The sequence below is a fragment of the Rattus norvegicus genome, chromosome 13 (assembly GCF_021556685.1).
Source record: "Rattus norvegicus strain SHRSP/BbbUtx chromosome 13, alternate assembly SHRSP_T2T, whole genome shotgun sequence".
NCBI lineage: Eukaryota > Metazoa > Chordata > Mammalia > Rodentia > Muridae > Rattus > Rattus norvegicus.
Window position 1 is genome coordinate 87941960 of NC_141546.1, and position 22097 is coordinate 87964056.

At 40.8% G+C, this 22097-nt stretch overlaps 1 protein-coding gene, 1 long non-coding RNA gene and 1 pseudogene across 3 annotated transcripts in view; 1 reads left to right on the forward strand and 2 right to left on the reverse strand.

Moving 5' to 3' along the window:
- Or10as1-ps1 (olfactory receptor family 10 subfamily AS member 1, pseudogene 1) lies at positions 3226–3969 on the reverse strand (annotated as a pseudogene).
- Positions 18202–19671, reverse strand: Apcs (amyloid P component, serum). Of its 2 annotated transcripts, XM_087580514.1 has the most exons (3): positions 19565–19671; positions 19051–19302; positions 18202–18940 (listed from the first exon to the last, which is right to left on the reverse strand). In XM_087580514.1, exons 2-3 carry the CDS (start codon positions 19256–19258, stop codon positions 18321–18323), a joined length of 828 nt encoding a protein of 275 aa, XP_087436640.1. In that variant the 5' UTR covers positions 19259–19302; positions 19565–19671; the 3' UTR covers positions 18202–18320.
- LOC108352577 (uncharacterized) overlaps positions 19380–22097 on the forward strand; it is a 62389-nt gene continuing 59671 nt past the window's right edge. The window contains exon 1 of the long non-coding RNA XR_015635650.1: positions 19380–19468. This is a non-coding gene — a long non-coding RNA (uncharacterized LOC108352577). The remainder of the gene's footprint in view (positions 19469–22097) is intronic.

Here is a 22097-nt window from a genome sequence, read left to right on the forward strand (position 1 = left end):
GTTCTGGCAACGCTTTTTAATCTATCTCACTATGCCTTAGGTGTAGGAATTGTGATGTAGATGTTTCAGTTGGGCCGGAATCTACAACTCCACGTTTTGATCATTTGTGGTTTCCTGTGATGATCTGTGCTGCAAAGAGAAGTTCCTTGATATGGAGAGAAAATTACATTTACCTGTGGGTATAAGGACAAATATTTAGACTGTAGTTACAGATTATACTGGGTTAGTAAAGGGGCAATTTTAGGTTCTCCAAGATCCATGACTTCACTAGCGCTAGACTGGCTGGGTTTTCTGTATCATTCATGATTTTTTTCTTGTTGACAATGGTTCTTAAGTCTAGTTAGAGAGATTTTGGTGGCCACCAAGGCATGTGTGCCATATTGCACACTCAGGGTTACCATGCCATGCTGGCTTTTCTAGTCGACAGGCATCATAGCTAGATAAGATTGTTTACTGCTTTCATCACTCGAAGGTGTGCCTGGCATCTTCTGGAAACATAAAAGCTAGTCTTCAGGGAGGAGACTTTCAGATCAGATCCAGCTTAGGGCCTCTGGGTCCTCAAGTTGGAAACTTAATGCTTAATGTAATATTGGAAATTGAGGCCTGATTACTTTAGTCCCTTCTTGTAGTAATGTTCCTATGCCCCCCTCTCTTTTTTCCCATGTGTGATGATACAACATGAAGGTCCTCGTCAGGTACTGATACCAATTCCTGGACTTCTCAGTCTCCAGGACCATGAGCTCTTTTTTTTTAAAAAATAAACAACAGTAAGTGCTATTCTGTCATAGCAACACAAAAGAGACTCATGCAAATTATTTCTTTTAAAGGAGCTGCATATGTTAAGACGTTTTCCCTATACATTATTTTGTGACTTAAATGATTGGAAAACCAATGTCTCTGAATGGCTTCTGGCTGCTGTCCTATTTTTTCTCCTCATTTTTCTATCTTTCTCCTCTATGGCATTATCTAGCAGTTGTCATGGTACGTGGAAATGAAGAATATTTTTATGGTTCGTCCTCCAAACAGTGCATAAATCTTTTTGACCAACTCATTTTCTCATCATAGCAATTAGAGAGGAGCTAGTTTCATGGAGAGAGCCAGAAACCACAGAGAATTGGATCAGCACACCTACATTAGCAAGGTGAGAATTATGCATGATCTATGACCATGCGTAGTATAGTGAAGACCATATATAATGGAAGGAAAGACTATAGTATAAATTGAATAATAAAGACTATATTTTCAATTGCTAGGCCAGTATATTTTGACTAATGTGCTTTAGTTTTTAAAAAATACATAGCTATCACTTTCCATTCAGGAGTCTGGCAGAATTTTCTTTTGGGGGACTCCTTCACTAGTAACTTTTCTCATCCAGCTGCCCATTTCTAACTTCTGTGCATTGTATTGTGAAAGTAATTTTTGTTGATAAAACAATCATGTTTTAATCTCTTTCTCTTTCGGTGAGTGTGTGTGTGTGTGTGTGTGTGTGTGTGTGTGTGTGCGTGTGTGCATCTGCATGTGTGCACACTTGCATGTGTATACTATGGTGCACATATGGAGGTCATAGCATAAGTTTGTATGTTGGTGTTTACCTTCTATGTTGCTTGAAACAGGGTCCTTTGTTGCTAGTATGTAAACCAAACTAGCTGCTGCTGCCCTGTCATCTTCAGGGATTCTCCTGCCTCCTCCTCTCATGTTGCTGTAAGAACACTGGGATTATAGATGTATGCTACCATGGCCTTAAACGGGTTCTGAGGATCTGAACTCAGGTCTTTGTTCTTGCCTCGCAAATGCTTTACCAATGTGGCCATATCCCCAGATCCAAACAATCAATTCTAAATGATTTTAAGTAGTTCCCCTTTATGCTTTCATCTCACCTATAATTTACTACTCCTTCTTCTTCAATGTACCCATTTCCTTACTTTCACATGTACTCTAGGTCAAACACACAAATACAAAATTAGAAGCTCACACCCACGTATGAGAGAGAGAGTGTGTGGAGTTTGTCTCTTGAGGCTTGAGTTGGGACTATAGCTGCAGTCTTATATCTGGATCTGCTGCTCTATTTCACTGATGTGTACATCTCTTTTTGTGACAGTACTATGCTGTTTTTTATTACTGAGTCTCTGATATGAAAGCGCAAGAGTGGAAATACTGGGACAAAAGGTTTAGGTGGGATGGGGTAAGCAATAGGGAAAGAAGGAATACGAATGACTTAACTACATCTACAAGTGTGTGAAGATACTTTATGGAAAAAATGTAAGTTATTTAAAGCACGGCCAGAAACACATGGTCAGGGAGGCCATAGGCTCTAGGGGGAGTGCCTACTGATGTTATTTTTGTAAATGGCCCTGTGTCAAACTCTCCTCTACATATTTATGTTTATATTCATAGATTCGTGCTGCTCTGAGTCTCGGTCAGAAAAGCTTCTTATTATAGTGGGATGGGTAGTGGTCAGTGCAGAGACTCATAACTTCAGATATCTGAGAAAAGGCAAGTGTGAGTGCTCAGTCACAGATGAAACACTTATATCACCCATTGCCCCACTCAGGGCTCATTACAGGAGAGGAGGGTGGGACAAGTGTCAGAGCTGCAGTGTGGGGAAGAATGCTGTAAAAGAATGGCCTTTGAACATGACATTGCTGTTACATGCATGAACTCAGACCTTCACACGATAAAGAGGATTAAAAAGTGATCATGGAGGAGCTTCTGATGCCTCTCTTCTGGATGAGGATGAAGATTGGTGTGTGTGAAGGTATGAGGTCATGTAGGTTATCAATGCCCCAGTGGATGATCCCATTCACAAAACTGTATGGGAAGCTCTCATCAGACTTGGAAGACTTACAAAAGGATAGGAAGTTAGGAGGGAGATGTAGATATGTTGGGGGTGGAGGGAGACTGGGAAGGCATGGATGGAGGGATAAGGAGATGAATATGCTTAAGGTATATTGTAAACACGTATGAATTTTTAACAAATATGTCCCTTACTCCATCTCTGAAAACGGAAGTGTGGTTTTTTTTTTTAATCATGCCCATTCTCTCTAATACATTAAGTATTCATTTGAAAATGATTGGGAAAAGCTTTGAAATGTGTGGAAACAAAAGTAAGGTTTTTAAATGGAGAAACACAATTCAGAACACACAGAACAGAATTCGCACATTAGAATTATGAGGTTGTTTACGATGAATGCAATAAAAACATGAGTTCTGTCTTCTTAGAATAGGTTAACTGAGAAGTCTGTCCAGATTTCTACCTATAGCACAGTTGACTATTCTGTATCTTGACCTCTAAACAGTATAGTTAAGTATAGGAGTGTGGAAAGTGTAGGTGACTTGGGGAAGGAGGTCTTGTTCTACTGCATTATCTGACTCAGGATTGAGGTAGGCAATAGAAGCACAGTCATAATTACCAATACTTAGAGTAAGTGGTGAGGGACTGGTGACAAAGGCTTTTCATTCAGCTCTTAGCTGGGCAATCTTTGAGACAGGAGCAATAATGAGAGCATAGAAGTTGATGATCTATAAGGATCATGTAGTAAGCAAACTGACAACAAAATCATTTTCCTATCAACAGTAGGATCAATACAGGAGTGTTTCTTGACAGGGAATATGTTGCACACAAAATGATGAGTGGCCACCATATGATGAAATGGTAAGGAAAATAAAGGTATCACCTGGATAGATGCCATAATCAGGATAATTGCAAAGCTTCATTTTTTTTAAGCAGCATGTCTGCTAATCTTCGTGATGACTGCCTCTCATGGGTTTGTAGGCAAGCATGTAGCAATCATACCATCTCTGTGAAGAAGCAGTTGGTGACAGCTAAAGTAATGAAGAGGAATGCTTGTATAGCAGAGCCTTGTAGACTGATTCTGGGATACAAGGCCAGTGGGCATCTGCTGAAGAACCACCTGGGCTCTGACCTAGCCAGAATGTTCACAGGTACCTGGAGCTATGGAAGTGATGGTCAGAAATAAAGTCACAATGATAGCATAGCACTGTCAGTGGAGGTCAACTGTACAGGATGACAAAACATCTCTAGGGAAGCCTGGAAAGTTTCAGGAAAACAGCATGAAAGCCTCTGTCACCTCTGGCAGGATGTGAGCAGACCGTGTTTCACATGGTTCACAGGTTTGTTCTTTGTCGTTCTTCAGTTGCTATGTCTGAAAGCAACATGAGATGTCAACACAGAGATATTTTCATCATAACAGGGATTCTAGGATAGAGTTTGAGAAATGGGTTTAGGGAAGAGAGGGAGAGGAGTGGTGAGAAGAAGAAGAAGAAGAAGAAGAAGAAGAAGAAGAAGAAGAAGAAGAGGAGGAGGAGGAGGAGGAGGAGGAGGAGGAGGAGGAGGAGGAGGAGGAGGAGGAGGAGGAAGGGTAAGGGTGAGGGTAAGAGGAAGGGTAAGAAGGGAAAGGGGAAGAGGAAGGGGAAGGGAGAGAGGAAGGGAGAGGAAGGTTGGGGAGAAGGGAGAGACAAGAGAAAGAAATGGAGAAGAGAAAAGAAGGAAGAGGATCAGCATCTTTGTGGCTCTAATGAGAACCCATTGGTTCACATGGTCACCTACGTCATGCCATCCCTATCAGTCTTGCTCTTTCCTTAGTCTTCCTTTTTCCCTGGTCTCCAAAGTACCACAACGTGAGGCTGCTGCATATCTTTTCAAAGTATTCTGAGGGACATATAGTGTTGCACAGTGCATGGGTGGATGGCCTTTCATTTTCCTGTACGAAGGCCACAGAAGTCTGGTCTCTCCCCACCATAGATTTGCCTTATTTTTGTCCTAGGGAAAATTTGAAGAGGTGGGACAATGACCTGAGGCTGACTTAGACTCACGGGCCGGTAGCCTTGCTCAAAAGAAACTCCTAGTAGCATTGTTTTGAGAACAGAATTAGCCTGTGGGAGAGCTGAACTTCAGGAACACAGTAGGAGTGCAAATGTTGTATTTCTACTGCTAGCCAGATTGGTTTCCGTGAGACGAATCACAGGCAAATATCACTCTACTGTAAAAGTGTCCACAGGGACTTAAAGGGTTTCAGGACAAGTAACTAGGGAGAGAAGGGAACATACTGGGAAGAGAAGCGAGGCCCAGTAATGGCAACAGAATATTAGACCTTCAATAAAGCCAAGGGTGGGAGGCAAACCAACATTTTTTTTTTTTTGGAGAAGGCCTGGAGCCTCCATTTAATGCTGTTATGAGTGTGGCCATCACTTCGAGCCATTTTGAAAGTAGAGAGAATTGATGATGGCTTGGTACAAGAAAAGGGCATCAAATAGGCAGAGTGAAATTCAGAAGAAGGTAGAAAAGAAACCCAAAGCCTTCTGCTGTCCAGCTTTCTCTCTTGCACCACACATAATATTTTGTAAAAAAATTAGGTGGGGGACTCTGAGATTGCTACCATATATCAAGTGGTTGTTTCAGATGATTTTACTTAAAGGGCAAGAAAACATTAGCTGGCACCATATTTAGGTAACTGTTACTAGGAATCTAGGAAGTGATATAGATTTCTGGGAGTCTGGGAAATGCAATCTGGGAATCCCCGTGTTTCAGAAAAGACTCCATCTTTGAAAACAAGGAGCCACATACCTCAGGTAGAGGTGTGTGTGTCACTTACAAATGAATTAATTGATTTGCATTGAAAGAGGACTCTCATGGCAGCCCTGGCTTTCGTATGCACTTTCACAGCATATGCTCTGTGTTTATTTTGTTCTATATTTGGGAGATTTTAGAGTCTTTCATTACAACGTGTCTCACTGTCAACCTGTCTGTCATGAGTTCTCAATTCAAAGCGAGCATGAAGGAGCGTGTAGCTCAGATGGTAAATACAGGGCACTTCCTATTGTCCCAGAATCAAGTGGGGGAAGGTGATGGAGAAGAGAAAGGGAGTATAGGATGTTGGGGTGAATCATTTAGCTCTCTCCGGTCTTCTTAGAGGCCTGAAAATAAGATACAGGGAATCAAAGAGCACCAGAGTCTCTCTTTGGGAAGGAGAAGAGGTCAGAAAGGGCCCAGAGTTAAAGGCATGGGTTGGTTCCATTCCTCGAGGTTGGCTGGTTGAGTCTTAGTGGTCGGAGTGCCTGTCAGCGAACGTGAACATAATGACTATCTTAACAGGGCTCTCCCACTCCCAGTGACTGCTATGTGAGTCCACCCAGCCAGAGCGAGTGCAGCTGTGCACAGTAGCTGCTGTTCTTCTACCACCCAAGACCAGGCCCTGTCTGTGGCTGAGCCTGCGGGTGTTTCTGTGTAAGGAACACACCAGTGGATAATCTCAAAAGCACAATATAGCACAGAAAGGAGCTTTCAAAATGATTTATACATTCCAGAAGGATAAAAACCCTGTGGGAGAGTGAGAACACTGAAATGTGCTCATACATCAAAATCTTAGCCATGAAGCCAATGTTCCTTCCAGAGACGGAAGGAAAAGAGAGCGGAGGGGGAAGCGTAATTTGAGGGTGAAAAAGGAAATACCATTTGAAAAAAGGGAAGATAGTTTTGCATTATGGATCTTCCAAAACATTTCAATCTTTATAAACCAAAGTGGTGCCTAGAAACAGAGTCTGCTTTTTTAAAAATTAAAATATTCAAACCAGATTAAGTCTTCGTAATTAAGTTTTGTGTGTGAAAGAATAGTGAAATTAAAAGAAAGATAGTGATGTTCACCTCTCTCCCTTTCCTTGCTTTTCCATCCTCTCTGCTTTCTACATAAAACAGGTCTAAGGAGCCAGGGCTGACTTCACAAGAAGCAGATGATAATGACTCATTAAAATACACAAGAGAAGGATGGTCTGTGTTTGTACAGAAGCTTTCTTAGATCTCAAAGCCTCTACCCTGCCCTATTTAGGGGATATGACTCTGTTCTTTTCTCATTTTAGAGATTATCAAACAATTGTGGTTCATTTCTGAAAGATTGCTGCCATGCTAGGACATCTGACCGCCATTTTTGTTAAAACAAGAAACAGAATTCTGGTACCTTTCAAGGCCCAGCCTTGTTAGTCACCAGGTCAGCATGATGACATTTAGCAGGTTACTTACATCACCACACAGTGCTGGTAAAGGCATTTGTGAGAAGTTGTGAAGAGCCATAGGATCCAGATGGTGATAATAGCAGAGGCAACATGGGCCAACATAACAAGAAGTTAAAGCGAGCAATTTTAGGTTTCAGGGAGGCATTCTCCTCATTGCCACCATTGGAACACTGAGGACATGCACCATGTCACAACATGTATCCAGGAGGTCTTTCATGCATCTCCACATCTAGTCCTAGCAAGAGTTCTTTTATTTTTTTTATTGGATTTTTCATTTACATGTTATTCCCTTTCCAGGTTTCCTGTCCATAAGCCCCATCCCCCTCTCCCCTTCTTCTATGAGGGTATTCCCCCTCACCACCCACCCACCCCTTCCTACCTCCCTGCCATGATATTCCCCTATACTGGGGAGCAGGTGTCCAGCCTTGGCAGGACCAAGGGCTTCCCCTCCCATTAGTGTCCAACAAGGCCATCCTCTGCTACATATACAGCTCGAGCCTATTAGAACAATTTGGATAAGTTGCTGCAGCTCCTGGAGCAATGAGTGCAGGGCTTTACATTGGCCCTTGGCTCTCATTCTGAGGATGTGTGGTATAAGTAGGTACTGATAAAATAGGATGTACTTTCCTTTTGGATCTTGTGGCTATATGCTACTGCCCACAGGCACCTTAACCACCTCTGCATGGGGTGCCTCTTGGAACTTCTCATGCTGATCTGAGAAAGGATGGCCATAGACAAAACGTAAATAGCAACCCTGGAATCCAAACTCATTTGTTTTGGTATTTTATTTATTTTTATTTTAAAACATTTTTATGTACAAGTGTGTAAGTATGTCTACATGTGTTTGTGTACATATATATATGTGTGTGTATGTGTGTGTGTGTATGTGTGTGTATGTGTGTGTGTATATATGTGTGTGTGTGTGTGTGTGTGTGTGTGTGTGTGTGTGTGTGTGAAGACCAGAGGTTGATGAGAGGTTTCTTCAATTGCCCTCTACCATAAACTTTTAGATAGGTTTTTAAATTACATCCAGAGCTTGGTGATTTGTCTAAACTGTGTAGCTAGAGGGATCTATCTTCCTACTGCTGGAATTACAATCAAATGCTGTCGTGCTCAGTTTCTTTCTTTCTTTTTTTTTTTATTAACTTGAGTATTTCTTATATACATTTCAAGTGTTATTCCCTTTCCCGGTTTCCGGGCAAACATCCCCCTCCCCCCTCCCCTTCCTTATGGGTGTTCCCCTCCCAACCCTCCCCCCATTGCCGCCCTCCCCCCATAGACTAGTTCACTGGGGGTTCAGTCTTAGCAGGACCAAGGGCTTCCCCTTCCACTGGTGCTCTTACTAGGATATTCATTGCTACCTATGGGGTCAGAGTCCAGGGTCAGTCCATGTATAGTCTTTAGGTAGTGGCTTAGTCCCTGGAAGCTCTGGTTGCTTGACATTGTTGTACTTTTGGGGTCTCGAGCCCCTTCAAGCTCTTCCAGTTCTTTCTCTGATTCCTTCAACGGGGGACCTATTCTCAGTTCAGTGGTTTGCTGCTGGCATTCGCCTCTGTATTTGCTGTATTCTGGCTGTGTCTCTCAGGAGCGATCTACATCCGGCTCCTGTCGGTCTGCACTTCTTTGCTTCATCCATCTTGTCTAATTGGGTGGCTGTATATGTATGGGCCACATGTGGGGCAGGCTCTGAATGGGTGTTCCTTCAGTCTCTGTTTTAATCTTTGCCTCTCCCTTCCCTGCCAAGGGCATTCTTTTTCCTCATTTAAAGAAGGAGTGAAGCATTCACATTTTGATCATCCGTCTTGAGTTTCGTTTGTTCTAGGGATCTAGGGTAATTCAAGCATTTGGGGTAATAGCCACTTATCAATGAGTGCATACCATGTGTGTTTTTCTGTGATTGGGTTACCTCACTCAGGATGATATTTTCCAGTTCCAACCATTTGCCTACGAATTTCATAAACTCGTTGTTTTTGATAGCTGAGTAATATTCCATTGTGTAGATGTACCACATTTTCTGTATCCATTCCTCTGTTGAAGGGCATCTGGGTTCTTTCCAGTTTCTGGCTATTATAAATAAGGCTGCAATGAACATAGTGGAGCACGTGTCTCTTTTATATGTTGAGGCATCTTTTGGGTATATGCCCAAGAGAGGTATAGCTGGATCCTCAGGCAGTTCAATGTCCAATTTTCTGAGGAACCTCCAGACTGATTTCCAGAATGGTTTTACCAGTCTGCAATCCCACCAACAATGGAGGAGTGTTCCTCTTTCTCCACATCCTCGCCAGCATCTGCTGTCACCTGAGTTTTTGATCTTAGCCATTCTCACTGGTGTGAGGTGAAATCTCAGGGTTGTTTTGATTTGCATTTCCCTTATGACTAAAGATGTTGAACATTTCTTTAGGTGTTTCTCAGCCATTCGGCATTCCTCAGCTGTGAATTCTTTGTTTATCGTGCTCAGTTTCTATATGGGTCCTGGGAACCCAAGCCCAGCTCCTCAAGTTTGAGCAGCAAGCATTTTTGCCAACTGAGTCATCTCCTCAGCTCCTGGCCTATAAATCTAGGTTACTGTATAATGTTGTCATACATGTAGCCATGTCCTGGAAAAGACTAAGAGTGAGTTTAAAATAATTTCCTGTTCTTGTTCTTCGAGTGGTCTTATAAAAGCATTCTTTCCAACAACAGAGAGTACAGCAGATACTTTAAAAAGCTTCTATGTTTTCCAAATGTGACTACCGTTGGTTTTCCCTAATGTTCACGAAATACTCTTTACATACCCATTCCAACTCAGTTCTGGCTAGGGCATATTTTAAGTCAAAGAGACATGGATGTGGTTGCAGGCATTCCCACACCATTTCCCTATGAAACCACAGAGAACTAAATTCAAGGTTTCTCCTCTAGAAATTCATTATGGACTACTCCGGTAAAAACATCAGTCCTGGAGCCCGGAAAATGCTTTTACCTGTTCTTTTTGTAGCCACATAAAAATCAGATCCTTACTCGTACAACGAAGAGACTCAAAAGTTTTAGGAGAGATGGTTAGTATGCCCATCATTACACGACAGTGTTTTGCTTGTTTCCTAAGCTGACAGTTTTAATGATAAGCAATGGGAATGTTAAAATGTCAGGCAATTTTGGAATGAGTAGGCAATCAATTGTTTAGATTATTGTGACCTTCCAATATTTCTATATTCCTTATTGGTTCCAAATTACTCAAGTCATCACAGTGACTTTTTGGTGTTTCAACTGCACTTGAGAAGAACGCTCAATTCTTCAACTTTCAGTTATTCTATTCTTAAATACACTTCCATGGAACTGACCTTTCTTTTTGAAAACTATTTTGAGAATATAATATCATAGCATCATTTTGCTTTCCCCTTTCTTCTCTCAAAACCCTCTCATATACCCTTCCTTATTCTTTTTGAAAATTGATGGTCCCTTAGTTGTTGTTACACACACACACACACACACACACACACACACACACACTCCTAAATACATAAATTCAACATGGTTGGTCTGTATGTATGTTTTCATGGCTGAACATTTGGTACTGAGTAACTAATTGGTGTGCTCTTCCCTTTGGAAGACTGTATCTTCCACTCTCAGTATTCCTCAGTTGCCTGTAGATCTTTGTGTATGGTTGAGGACCCATGAGAAGTCTGTCATTCCTGTTTCAGCTCAAGTTTTTAGGCAGCCAGGTTGAGACTTCATGGATGTAGTTACCGACATTCCTTGGAGGCACAATCTCATAGCGAATTTCTTGTACCTAAGGCTCCTATACTCTTTATGCCTCCTTTTCTACAATGATTCCTGAGTTTAGGTGTGGATGTTATAGATGTGTCTACGGGGACTGGGCTCCACAACTCAGAATTTTGATTGGTTGTGGTTATCTTTAACCTTCAGCCTCCATCTGTTGCAAAGATAAATTTTCTTAATGTGGGGCGAGAACTGCAGTTTTCTGTAGCTATAAAGACTACTATGTAGACTGTAGTAAGGGATTGTACTGGTTAGTAAAGTTGTGATTGTAGGTTCTTTTCCTTTGCTAGCCGTAGCTAGTGTGCTAGGAACTAGTACCAGGCATTGTTTCCTTCTCGTTGCAAGTGGTCTTAAGTCAATTAGAGAGCTGTTGGTTACTACCAAGGTATACATACCACCACTGTACGTTTAGTGTTATTGTGTTATTCTGATTATTTTGATTCATAGCTGCCAGTGGCTTCCTGTCTTTGAAAGCTTGCATGGAATCTCTGTTACCATGAAAGCTAATCCTCAGAAAAGAGACATTCATATCAGTTCTAGCTCAGGGGCTTCTCGGCCCTCTGTCTGAAGTACATGGTTTCTTCAACACTAGGGACTTGACTTCTAGCTCCAAGGACAACCAAAGGCAATAGCAATGGCCTGTAACGTTTTGAGAGTTTCTTGGACAAGCCGGACAAACAATTTAAAAGAAAGCTTGTGCTTAGTAGGTTTTTCTTTTTCTTTTCTTTTCTTTTTTTTTTTTTTGCTTTTTAGAGGTAAAAATTTTTCTTCAAATGAACAATTAACATTGTAAATAATAGTAACAATAACAGCATAGCATACACAATCCTGCATCTAAGAATTGACAAAGGAGATGATTGAGAATCTGTGATGCTTGTGTTCCTCAACCAGAGCAAGGTGTGATGGTCTTCAGGAAAAGGCAAGACCTTGTTTGAAGAGAGATTCTGCTTTGAGTTGTTACTTGATGGAGTCATGGGTCATGTACTTAAGTTTCTTGAGAAGATGGTTGTTGGTCTTTCAGTTTCTTTCACTTCAGGCTTAGCGAGAGGGTTCCCATGGAAACACAAAGCTGCCACATGCTTTTTGCTATTCAGATTCACAGAACTTGAGAAGGCCAGGGCCACAGTAAAAACAGGGAAGTATTGTCTGAATTAAGATCATTGTGGACTCCTAGAATTTACAGGGCTAAAAGGATGCATGAGTGTTTCTCTTGAATAAAGTATGGGCCACATAGCAGAAAGAACGGATGTATAGTTATCTTGGATTCTACCAAAAAAGAGGCATTTTATGAGGCAGAGGGTTTCCAAGTACAAGAAACTGGGTAGAAACACCTAGATTCTAGCACAGACACAGATACAAATAATAGAGGAGAATAAATGATTCCTCTAACTTAGGTGGACTTTGGAGGGGAAGAGAAGTGCATGGCCCTGAAGATAAACATGAAGATATGGAGGATGGATTGTAGCACAGGCTGAGAGTCGTTAGGAGGAACCCATATTTAGACAACATAGACTTATTAAAATATAAACTCCAAAAAAGGCACATAGCACGTTTATTTCACCAGTATAACATTTTCGGTAGCTGGCATCGTGCCTGGAATAGAATAGTGGCTCAATAAATATTGAACAAATGGTTGCTACTATTTGCCTATATGGGATTCATTTCTGAAATTTGTTTTATGTCACTTGCAAAGGGAATGCTAAGCGAAAACACTCTACTATGGAGATGCAATGCTAAGGCAAACAATGTGTTCATATGCTCTTAGTGGAAATACTGATTACTCTAGATAGTCATTGTTAGTGAATGTTTATGGGAAGATTTCTCTCTGTGTGTCTATGTGTACATAGAGTATGTGAAGGTGTATTCTTGTATGTGTGTGGGTGCATGCATTTGTGAGTGCATGAGAGGAGGCAAGGAAAGATGTCAAGTGTCCTGCTTTGTCATTATCTGTCATATCTCCTTGAAGCAGGTTTTCTTTTCTTTTTTAATTGGATTTTTAAACCAGGATTTTCCTGGTTTCCTGTCCATAACCCCCTTATATCATCTCCCCTCCCCTTCTTCTATGAGGGTGTTCCCCCACCCACCAACACCTTCCCACCTCTCTGCCCTGACATTACCCTACAATGGGGCATCGAGCCTTGGCAGGACCAAGGGCTTCTCCTTCCATTGGTGCCCAACAAGGCCTTCCTCTGCTACATATGCAGCTGGAGCCATGGGTCTCTTCATCTGTACTCTTTGGATGGTGGTTTAGTCCCCAGGAGCTCTGATTGGTTGGTATTGTTGTACTTACCCTTCAGCTTCTTCAATTCTTTAACTCCTTAAATGAGGACCTCGTTCTCAGTTCAGTGGTTGGCTGTGAGCATCTGCCTCTGTATTTGTCATGATTTGCTAGAACCTCTCAGGAGATAGCTATATCAGGCTTCTGTCAGCATGCACTTCTTGGCATCAGCAATATTTTCTGGGTTTGGTGGCTATATGTATATGGGCTGAATCCCCAGGTGGAGCAGTCTCTGGATGGCCTTTCCTTCACTTTCTGCACCAAACTTTATCTCCATATCTCTTCCTATGAATATTTTTGTTTCCCCTTCTAGGAAGAACTGAAGCATCTGCACTTTGGTCATCCTTCTTGAACTTCATGTGGTCTGTGGATTGTATCTTGGGTAATCCAAGCTTTTGGGCTAATATCCACTTATCAGTGAGTGTATACCATGTGTGTTTTTTTGTGATTGGGTTACCTCACTCAGAATGATATTTTCGATTTCCATCTATTTGCCTAAGAATTTCATGAAGTTGTTGTTTTTAATAGCTGAGTAGTACTCCATTGTGTAAATGTACCACATTTTCTGTATCCATTCCTCTGTTGAGGGACAACTGGGTTCTTTCCAGCTTCTAGCTATTATAAATAAGGCTGCTATGAACACAATAGAATATATGTCCTTGTTGTATGTTGGAACATCTTTTGGGTATATGCCCAGGAGTGGTATAGCTGGGTCCTCAGGTTTTACTATGTTCAATTTTCTGAGGAACTTCCAGACTGATTACCAGGGTGGATGTACAAGTTTGCAATCCTATCAACAGTGGAAGAGTATTCCTCTTTATCCATATCCTCGCCAACATCTGCTGTCACCTGAGTTTTTGATCTTAGCTATTCTGACTGTTGTGGGGTGGAATCTCAGGGTTGTTTTGATTTGCATTTTCCTGATGACTAAGAATGTTGAATATTTCTTTAGGTGCTTCTTGGCCATTCAATATTCTTCAGTTGAGAATTTTTTTGTTTAGTTCTCTACTCAATTTTTAATAGGGGTATTTGATTCTCTGGAGTCTACCTTCTTGAGTTCTTTGTATATATTGGATATTAGCCCTCTATCAGATGTAGGATTGGTAAAGATCTTTTCCCAACCTGTTGGTTGCCATTTTGCTGTAATGACAGTGTCCTTTGCCTTACAGAAGCTTTTCAATTTTATGAGGTTCCATTTGTCAATTCTTGCTTGATCTTAGAGCATAAGCCATTGATGTTCTGTTCAGGAAATTTTCCTTGTGCCCATGTGTTCCAGGATATTCCCCATTTTTTCTTCTTGAGTGTATCTGGTTTGATATGGAGGTCCTTGATCCACTTTGACTTAAGGTTTGTACAGGGCAATAAGAATGCATCCATTTGCATTCTTCCACATGTTGATTTGTTGAAAATGCAGTCTTTTTTCCATTGGATGGTTTTAGCTCCTTTGTCAAAGATCATAGGTGTGTGGGTTTATTTCTGGTTCTTTAATTCTATTGGATTGATCTATCTGCCTGTCTCTGTACCTTACAGTTTTTAATCACTATTGCTCTCGTACAGCTGGAGGTCAGGGATGGTGATTTCCCCCAGAAGTTCTCTTATTGTTGAGGATAGTTTTCACTATCCTGGGTTTTTGTTATTCCAAATGTATTTGCAAATTGCTCTTTCTAACTCTATGAAGAATTGAGTTGGAATTTTGATGGGGATTGCATTGAATCTGTAGATTGCTTTCAGCAAGATGGCCACTTTTACAATGTTAATCCTGTCAGTCCATGAGCATGGAAGACCTTTCTATCTTCTGAGATCCTCTTCAATGTCTTTCTTCAGAGGCTTGAAGTTCTTGTCATACAGATCTTTCAATTGCTTGGTTAGAGTCACACTGAGGTATTTTATATTATCTGTGACTATTGTGAAGGATGTCATTTCTCTAATTTCTTTCTCAGCCTGTTTATCCTTTGAGTAGAGGAAAGCTACTGATTTGTTTGAGTTAATTTTTTATTTTTGCACAAATGAAGGATGCTTTTATTATTTTTTCATCTTTATTAACTTGGGTATTTCTTTTTTTTCATCTTTATTAACTTGGGTATTTCTTATTTACATTTCGATTGTTGTTCCCTTTCCTGGTTTCCAGGCCAACATCCCCCTAACACCTCCCCTTCCCCTTCTCTGTGGGTATCCCCCTCCCCATCCTCCCCCCATTACCGTTGAGTTAATTTTATATCCAGTCACTTTGCTGAAGTTGTTTATTAGTTTTGGGATTTCTCTGGTGGAAATTTTGGGGTCACTTAAGTATACTATCATATCATTTGCAAATAGTGATATTTTGACTTCTTCCTTTCCAATTTGTATCCCTTTGACCTCCTTTTGTTGTCTGATTGCTCTGACTAGAACTTTGAATACTATATTGAATATGTAGGGAGAGAGTAGGCAGCCTTGTCTAATCCCTGCTTTTAGTGGTATTGTGAAGCAGGTTTTCTTTTTTTTTAAATTTTTTATTAGATACATTTCTTTACTTACATTTCAGATGTTATTCCCCTTCCCGGTTTCCTGTCCATAGGCCCCCATTCCCTCCCCTCCTCCTCCCCTATTCGGGTATTCACCCTATACATTCCCCTTACTGCCCCCCCATATTCCCCTGCACTGGGGGTCCAACCTTGGCAGGATCAAGGACTTCCCCTTCCACAGGTGCCCCAACAAGGCTATTCTCTGCTACATATGCAGTTGGAGCTCAGGGTCAGTCCATGTATAGCCTTTCAGTAGTGCTTTAGTCCCTGGAAGCTCTGATTGGTTGGCATTGTTGTTCTTATGGAGTTGCAAGTGAAGCAGGTTTTCTAACCTAACCTGGAACTCATCATTTTATCAGATGAAACTTCTCATCAATGAGTTCCAGTCAACCTTTGTCTCTCCTACTAGGCCCACCTCTGAGGTTACAGGTCTATATGGCCACATCTGGCCTTAGATGTGGGTACTGGGGACCTGAACTCAGGTCTTCCTGCTCTCTTATGTAGGACTTTTACCTATGGACCCCACCTCTGAAGCCCTAGACACATTTCCTAGTATTAACTTATCATAAAGCAAACCTGAACTTACAAGATAATTATTCAATTTAGCCATCATTGGGGACTCTTCCTCTTGCAGTAGATCAGGACCAATACAGACTCTCACACCTGGGCAATGTGAAGAGAAAGGCTGTTCTTGTAACATTTAATTTTAAATGGGATATTTTCATGAGATCCCTTCCCTCATGACTCAGGAAACTCTTGCAAAAGAGGAGAAGGTAAGGTCTTAGGAACCTTTGGGATTGGAGGAAATGACCTTCCAGACACAACAGGATTGATCTACATATGAACTCGCAGAGACATACTGTGGTAGCGTGCATAGAGCCTGCATGAGTGCAAGTCAAATGGGGTACAAGAACGGAGAGGAGGAGGTGCCCATGAGTTCCTATCCCTAACTAAACAGCTATCTCCACTGTCTTCTTCTTTTTTTAAAGATTTATTTATTTCATGTATATGAACACACTGTAGCTATCTTCAGGCACACCGGAAGAGGGCATCGGAACCCATTACAGATGGTTGTGAGCCACCATGTGGTTGCTGGGATTTGAACTCAGGACCTCTGGAAGAGCAGTTGGTGCTCTTAACTGCTGAGCCATCTCTCCAGTCCTAACAGCTATCTCCAATTGACAGTTTTCTCCTATGGAGTCTCACTGGGCATATGAACCTCACTTATATGTAGGCACCATACCTAGCAGTAGATGGCAACACCAAACTAACCTAATGATGATTTTTTTTTTGGAGATGTTTTTTGGCTTATATTGCTTTGGTTGGCTTTTTTTTTTTAACTTATTGCTGTTTGCTTGTATAGTATAGTTTCCAATTTTGTATTTTTATAATTGTGTGTGTGTTTCTTGTGCTTTTTCTTTTTTAAAATTCCTTTTTTTTTGCCTTGTTGTTTAAAGAGAAGGAAAGCAGGTGTGTGAAAGGGAAAGTTTTTTTTTTCTTTTGGAAGGGAAAGTTTTAATCAGAATATGGCGTTATGAAAAAATTGTTTTAAAGAAGATGGAAGTTGAAAATGACTTCCACATCTCTAAAATCTCCATCCAAAATCACTTGATATTCAGATAGCAGATATCTCTGTGCTCTTCCTGCCCCTTCTCACCTGAGCTCACTGCTCCCTTATACTGTTCCATCAGCTTTGATCTGGTACCTGCTTCTTTGTGCTTCCTAAGTAATTAATTTCAGAAACAATTGCTTTGTTTATTGTTCTGGATGCTCTCATTGTGCCCTTCCTGGGCCTTGCTCTCCATTATCTTTGAGCTAGACCTGTATTTTTTTGTCCATATGCAGCCCAAACTGCATCTTCTTTTGGACGGTTATCCTGGTGTTTAGAGTATGTTCTAGGTGCTGTGTTTTATTCTCTTTGTAATCATATCAACGACTACCATTAATAATATCTGGATGCTGTTTTGGAGTGCTGTAGCCTGTATGATTCTTGCTGTGCTAAGTTGTAGCTTCAGTGTACACAGAGACATAGGACTAGGTGACTTACAGAGGGCAAAAGTCACTTGTTGAGATTTGAACTGTATCTTGTGAGAGGAAGGAAGTGTGGGAGGAGTGTAAAGACATTTCTGTTAGCAATATTTATTACGTGTTCCTCAGACATGGAATCTGTCTGTGATAACATCTCAGTGGCTTGCAAAAGCCAGGTGTTCTAGATCACCACTGGAGCTTTTGAGACATCATACATGTTTGTTTTCATACAAATTGATCTCAGTTTCTATATGTTTTTAATTTTCATTTTTATTCTAATCTCTCAATTTCATTTGCTGTCCAGTTTTTAACTGTCACTTATCTTTATCATTGTGTCCCTTGAGCAACATCATTTATTGACTTGTACTTTGAAAAGTAAGCAGAAGGATTTCTACTGCAATTTTACACATATTTTGAGCTATTATTAAACTGATCACCAGTAGCTTATTAGTGTTGCCACTTTCCTCCTTGTGAAATGCTTTGGCATTTCAGTTGCTTAAATTCCCCCTGCTTTATAACTTGATTTTTCAAGATATTGAAACACCAATTATCAAAAGAAGTAGAGCCAAGAGAAAGCATTTGAAATTACATCAAGCAACAAAACAATGCAGGTAGAATTTGATAGGATTTTTATTTGGCAGATATGTAGACAGGACATTCATAAAGAAGAAAAAACTCCAGATAGAGTGAGTTCTGCCACCTTGACCTCGTACACACTGATCATCTCATTTTCATGAGCTTTTGTTGTCCCACATACGGGGCTTGATGACTACATAACCATTTATTTCATAATTCAGGGCCCGCCAATCCAAAATATTAGGATTGGGTGGGAAACCTCTGTCCACAGAATGAATGTTCTCTGGGGTCAGCACACTGTCCCACATGTACAAATCTGCAATCTCTCCCACAAAGGACTGTGTCTTGTCAAACCCTCCTCCATACGTATCCTGCTCCTGTCCCAGGACAATACTGGGTGAGGATTTCACAGTGTATCCCTTCTGCAAACCCTTTTTTACCCAAGGCTTTCCATTGACCCAAAATTCAGCAATACCAGAGGAGGACTCCCAGCTGGTACAGAAATGTATTGGAGAAGGGAATTCTTCTAAACCACGGACTGTGACTTTTGAATTTCCAATGTATAGGCTATATTGTCCAACTTTGTCTTTATAAATTAGTAGCTCATTGTCTCTGCTGTTGACACTGTAGGAGAAAAGACTCTGAGAGCGGGAAAGGTCACTGTAGGCTCGGAAACACAGTGTAAAATTCTGCAGCGGTTTTTCTAGCCATGGGATCAGCTTCACATAATCAGTTTCAGATTCTCTGGGGAACACAAATACCTTCTGATTGAGGTCTGTGAGATAAAGCAAGAAAGAGAATGCATTTCAACAAATTCAGAGAAACAATATCTCAGGTTCAACTTTTCTCATTTTATGCTCCCCGACAGTAGCCTAAACTTCTTACCTGTCTGAGCAAAGGCTTCTGAAAGAAGGCTGGTGAAGACAGACATCCAAAGCAGCAGCTTGTCCATGCTTGGTCCAGGGTATGACAGCAGCAGCAGCAGCTGTTGCTTGGGTATGGGACGAAAGTGTGGTGGCCCCCTATGCTCTTCAGATTTTAAGTTTTGTATGTGCCTTTGATGACAATGAAGGGTGGAGAGAAGCAACACCATGTGAGGTATTCCCAGGTCCTCTTTTGTCCTGCCAATATTTAGAGCTGTTATTGGAAAGTAAATGATTAGCTCCTGTGCTGGAAAATCAGTGACAGTTATTCATTAGACACAAGCCAGTGCTAGAGCTCTAATCCCTGTGACCCAGATTCCATTGCTGGGAAGAGAAGAGATGCAGAACTTCAAGATCCTACCGATGGAACGAGAGGCCAGGTTGGCCACATGAGTTGTTCTGTTTTGCAGCTGGGTCTCTTTCTCATGACTCCGTGCTTTGCTAGACGGGGATATGGGGACAGGGCAATTACATACCTATTAAAGTTAAGCAAAGTGGCCTTTTCCGTGTAGGACGTTCTAGAGTTCCAGCTTCTGCCAAGCACCCTAAAACATCTATTTGTCTCTTTGATTTCGATTCCTCAAATAATGAGTAACACATCCAGGCATAACTAAGAGGATAGAGACAGCTGAACTACAAACTTCCTGTTTGCCCTGAGCATACTAGTTTTCTACAACGATTACTCAGCTACCCTTTATTTTATGACTCATGATGCTTTCTTATCTTAAACTTTCTTATTTCTCATTGTGACTAATTGGTTTTGGTGACATACACACCTGCCGAAAGTCAGCGTCTTCCTGTTTCCCGCTCTTTCCTTTGAGCCCTTGGGCATTAAGATGCATCTTTGCTGATGAACGCATTGTTGCATTGTGCTCAGATGTGTGCACTCATTCCCACACTCATTAGGTGTGGAGAATTAGATGGGGGCCCACTCTTACAGTGCCAATGAACTTCATACCTGTGTTCTCTCCTGCTAATTTAAAAGTCAACCTTTATTAGTCACCACTCAAAGCTGCTTGGCTTTCTCCTTTCTGCTTGCTTGATTTTCTTTCTCACCTCTAAAACCTATAGAATCTTTATTATCATTTTTTTGTGTCTAGCTTATTATTATTTTCTTTCTTTCCTTTCAGTTCACCTTGGGTTAATTAGGCTTTTCAATGACACATTGAAAATGACACTACCATGGGTAATCATCTTCTTCAACTCTACTCTCATTATTCTTCAAATCCTCATCTCTGGGAATATTTTTTTAAATCTATTTTTTTCTAATCTAAGCTGAATCTCGGGTTGTGAAGCCTTTCATAACTTGCAAAGTGTGGGTGAGGAGTAGACTTAGCTGGAGTTACACATCCTATTATTTCATGCATTATATACTGAACTTTCTTCTTGGAAGCCTATGCCATCTCCAGTATCCCTCTCCCTTGCTTGTGTTCTCTGAATCAAATCCTATTTTCCAGTCAAACACCTCTATTTGTTACTCTTTACTTCTGACTTACATCCTGACTTTGTTACTTCTATTCATCACCTTGAAATCCTTTATTATCTTTTTCTTTTTATTCAAACCCTAAAGGTTCTTCAAAATAAATCTCAAAAGTGATCTGCTTTCTAAGGCTTTTCTAATGGACCAACTACATATGATCTCACTTTTTTGGACTCTTAAAAATATCTTAGTTTTTTTTCTCTTACTTTGGTAAGACAACACGACCAAAGCAACTTAGAGAAGGAAGGATTATTTGGAACTTACAGCCTGCATGCTGGCACTGGAACAATATCTCACAGCCCCATCTTGATACACAACCATGAGACAGATAGATAATGACTCAATTGGCTGAGCAGAAAACTCTTTCTCTATCTTACACCCAACACAAGTGTCATAGAAGTGTAATGCTATTCCTGTCGTGCCCAGCTTTTACATGGGTGCTGGGGTTATGAACTCAGGTTCTTATGCTTGAGCATCAGTCACTTGATCCATTGAGCCATCTCCGCAGCTCCAGGGTAAGATTCTGTCTTTACATATAGTTTAGTAACAACAAAAAGTGTAAGGTAATTGAGTAAAATGTCTAGGAAATGCTACAAATAGGCACCAAGGAAACCTTTACTGTGAACCCAGGGACTATGTAATTCCAGGTTTAGGTGTTAATCAGTGAATACCATAAAATTCAGACACTAGGTTAACCAGCTGTGTATAGTTGTCATCATAAATTAATTACTATTCTATCAGCAAAAAAGTTTCAGCTGTCTGTGTAGCATGGAATCTTTTTAATTGATAATAAATTCATAGAAGCAGCCTGGGGAATATATGAGCCAGCCCAAAGAGCTTGGAGGAATAGAGTTTTATATTGCTGTTGGGGATGAGTGACAGCATGTATTGTTGACTATGGGAATACAGTAAAGAGGAACTCTTGGTTGACAAGTAAGTGCGATCACTATTAGAATGAGAAGAAGGTAGTAAAATGGATAATTGGGTCTTCTTTAGTGTCCCCACCATAGAATGACTCTTAGGCTTTATAAGAAAGCAACCCATGCTTCAGTAATCATCAAGACAGAAATCAAGAAATTTGTAACAGAGATATGGAGACAATTATTTCAAGGTGTAGGAGAATGAAACCCTAGTCTTCATACTGAGGGTATTTTCCACAGAGAGCTAATTTATGCTATTGTCCAGAGACTTTCAAATGCCATCTTGCTAGTGAACATTCAAGTACAGGCTGTAGTTTCTGTCCCTGCGGCTTCTATGAGGAAGAAAAGGCAATGATATATTGCAAAGAAGCATGGTGATGTGTGTGGCCACAGTAGAGGTACCCTGCTTTAGTCGCCATCAAATAGGACAGAAGAAGGTACTCTCTGAACCAAAAGAATTGATTGCAACGAGACCGATCTATAAGATGTAATTAAAAGATTTCCTGAAGGATTCAATAATGCCTTTGTATTCTAATGTCCTGTGTGATTGTGACATGTTTAAATCACAACTGTTAGGAAAAACTAGAGAGAAAGAGACTGAAGTAGGCA

What these genes read in the sequence shown, in the direction of transcription:
- Apcs (XM_087580514.1), bottom strand. Translation starts at nt 19,258, where the DNA reads ATGGTGTTGCTTCTCTCCACCCTTCATTGTCATCAAAGGCACATACAA. An exon ending in AGAAGCCTTTGCTCAGACAG is followed by an intron (nt 18,941 to 19,050) that starts GTAAGAAGTTTA and finishes TTTATCTCACAG; the next exon opens with ACCTCAATCAGAAGGTATTT.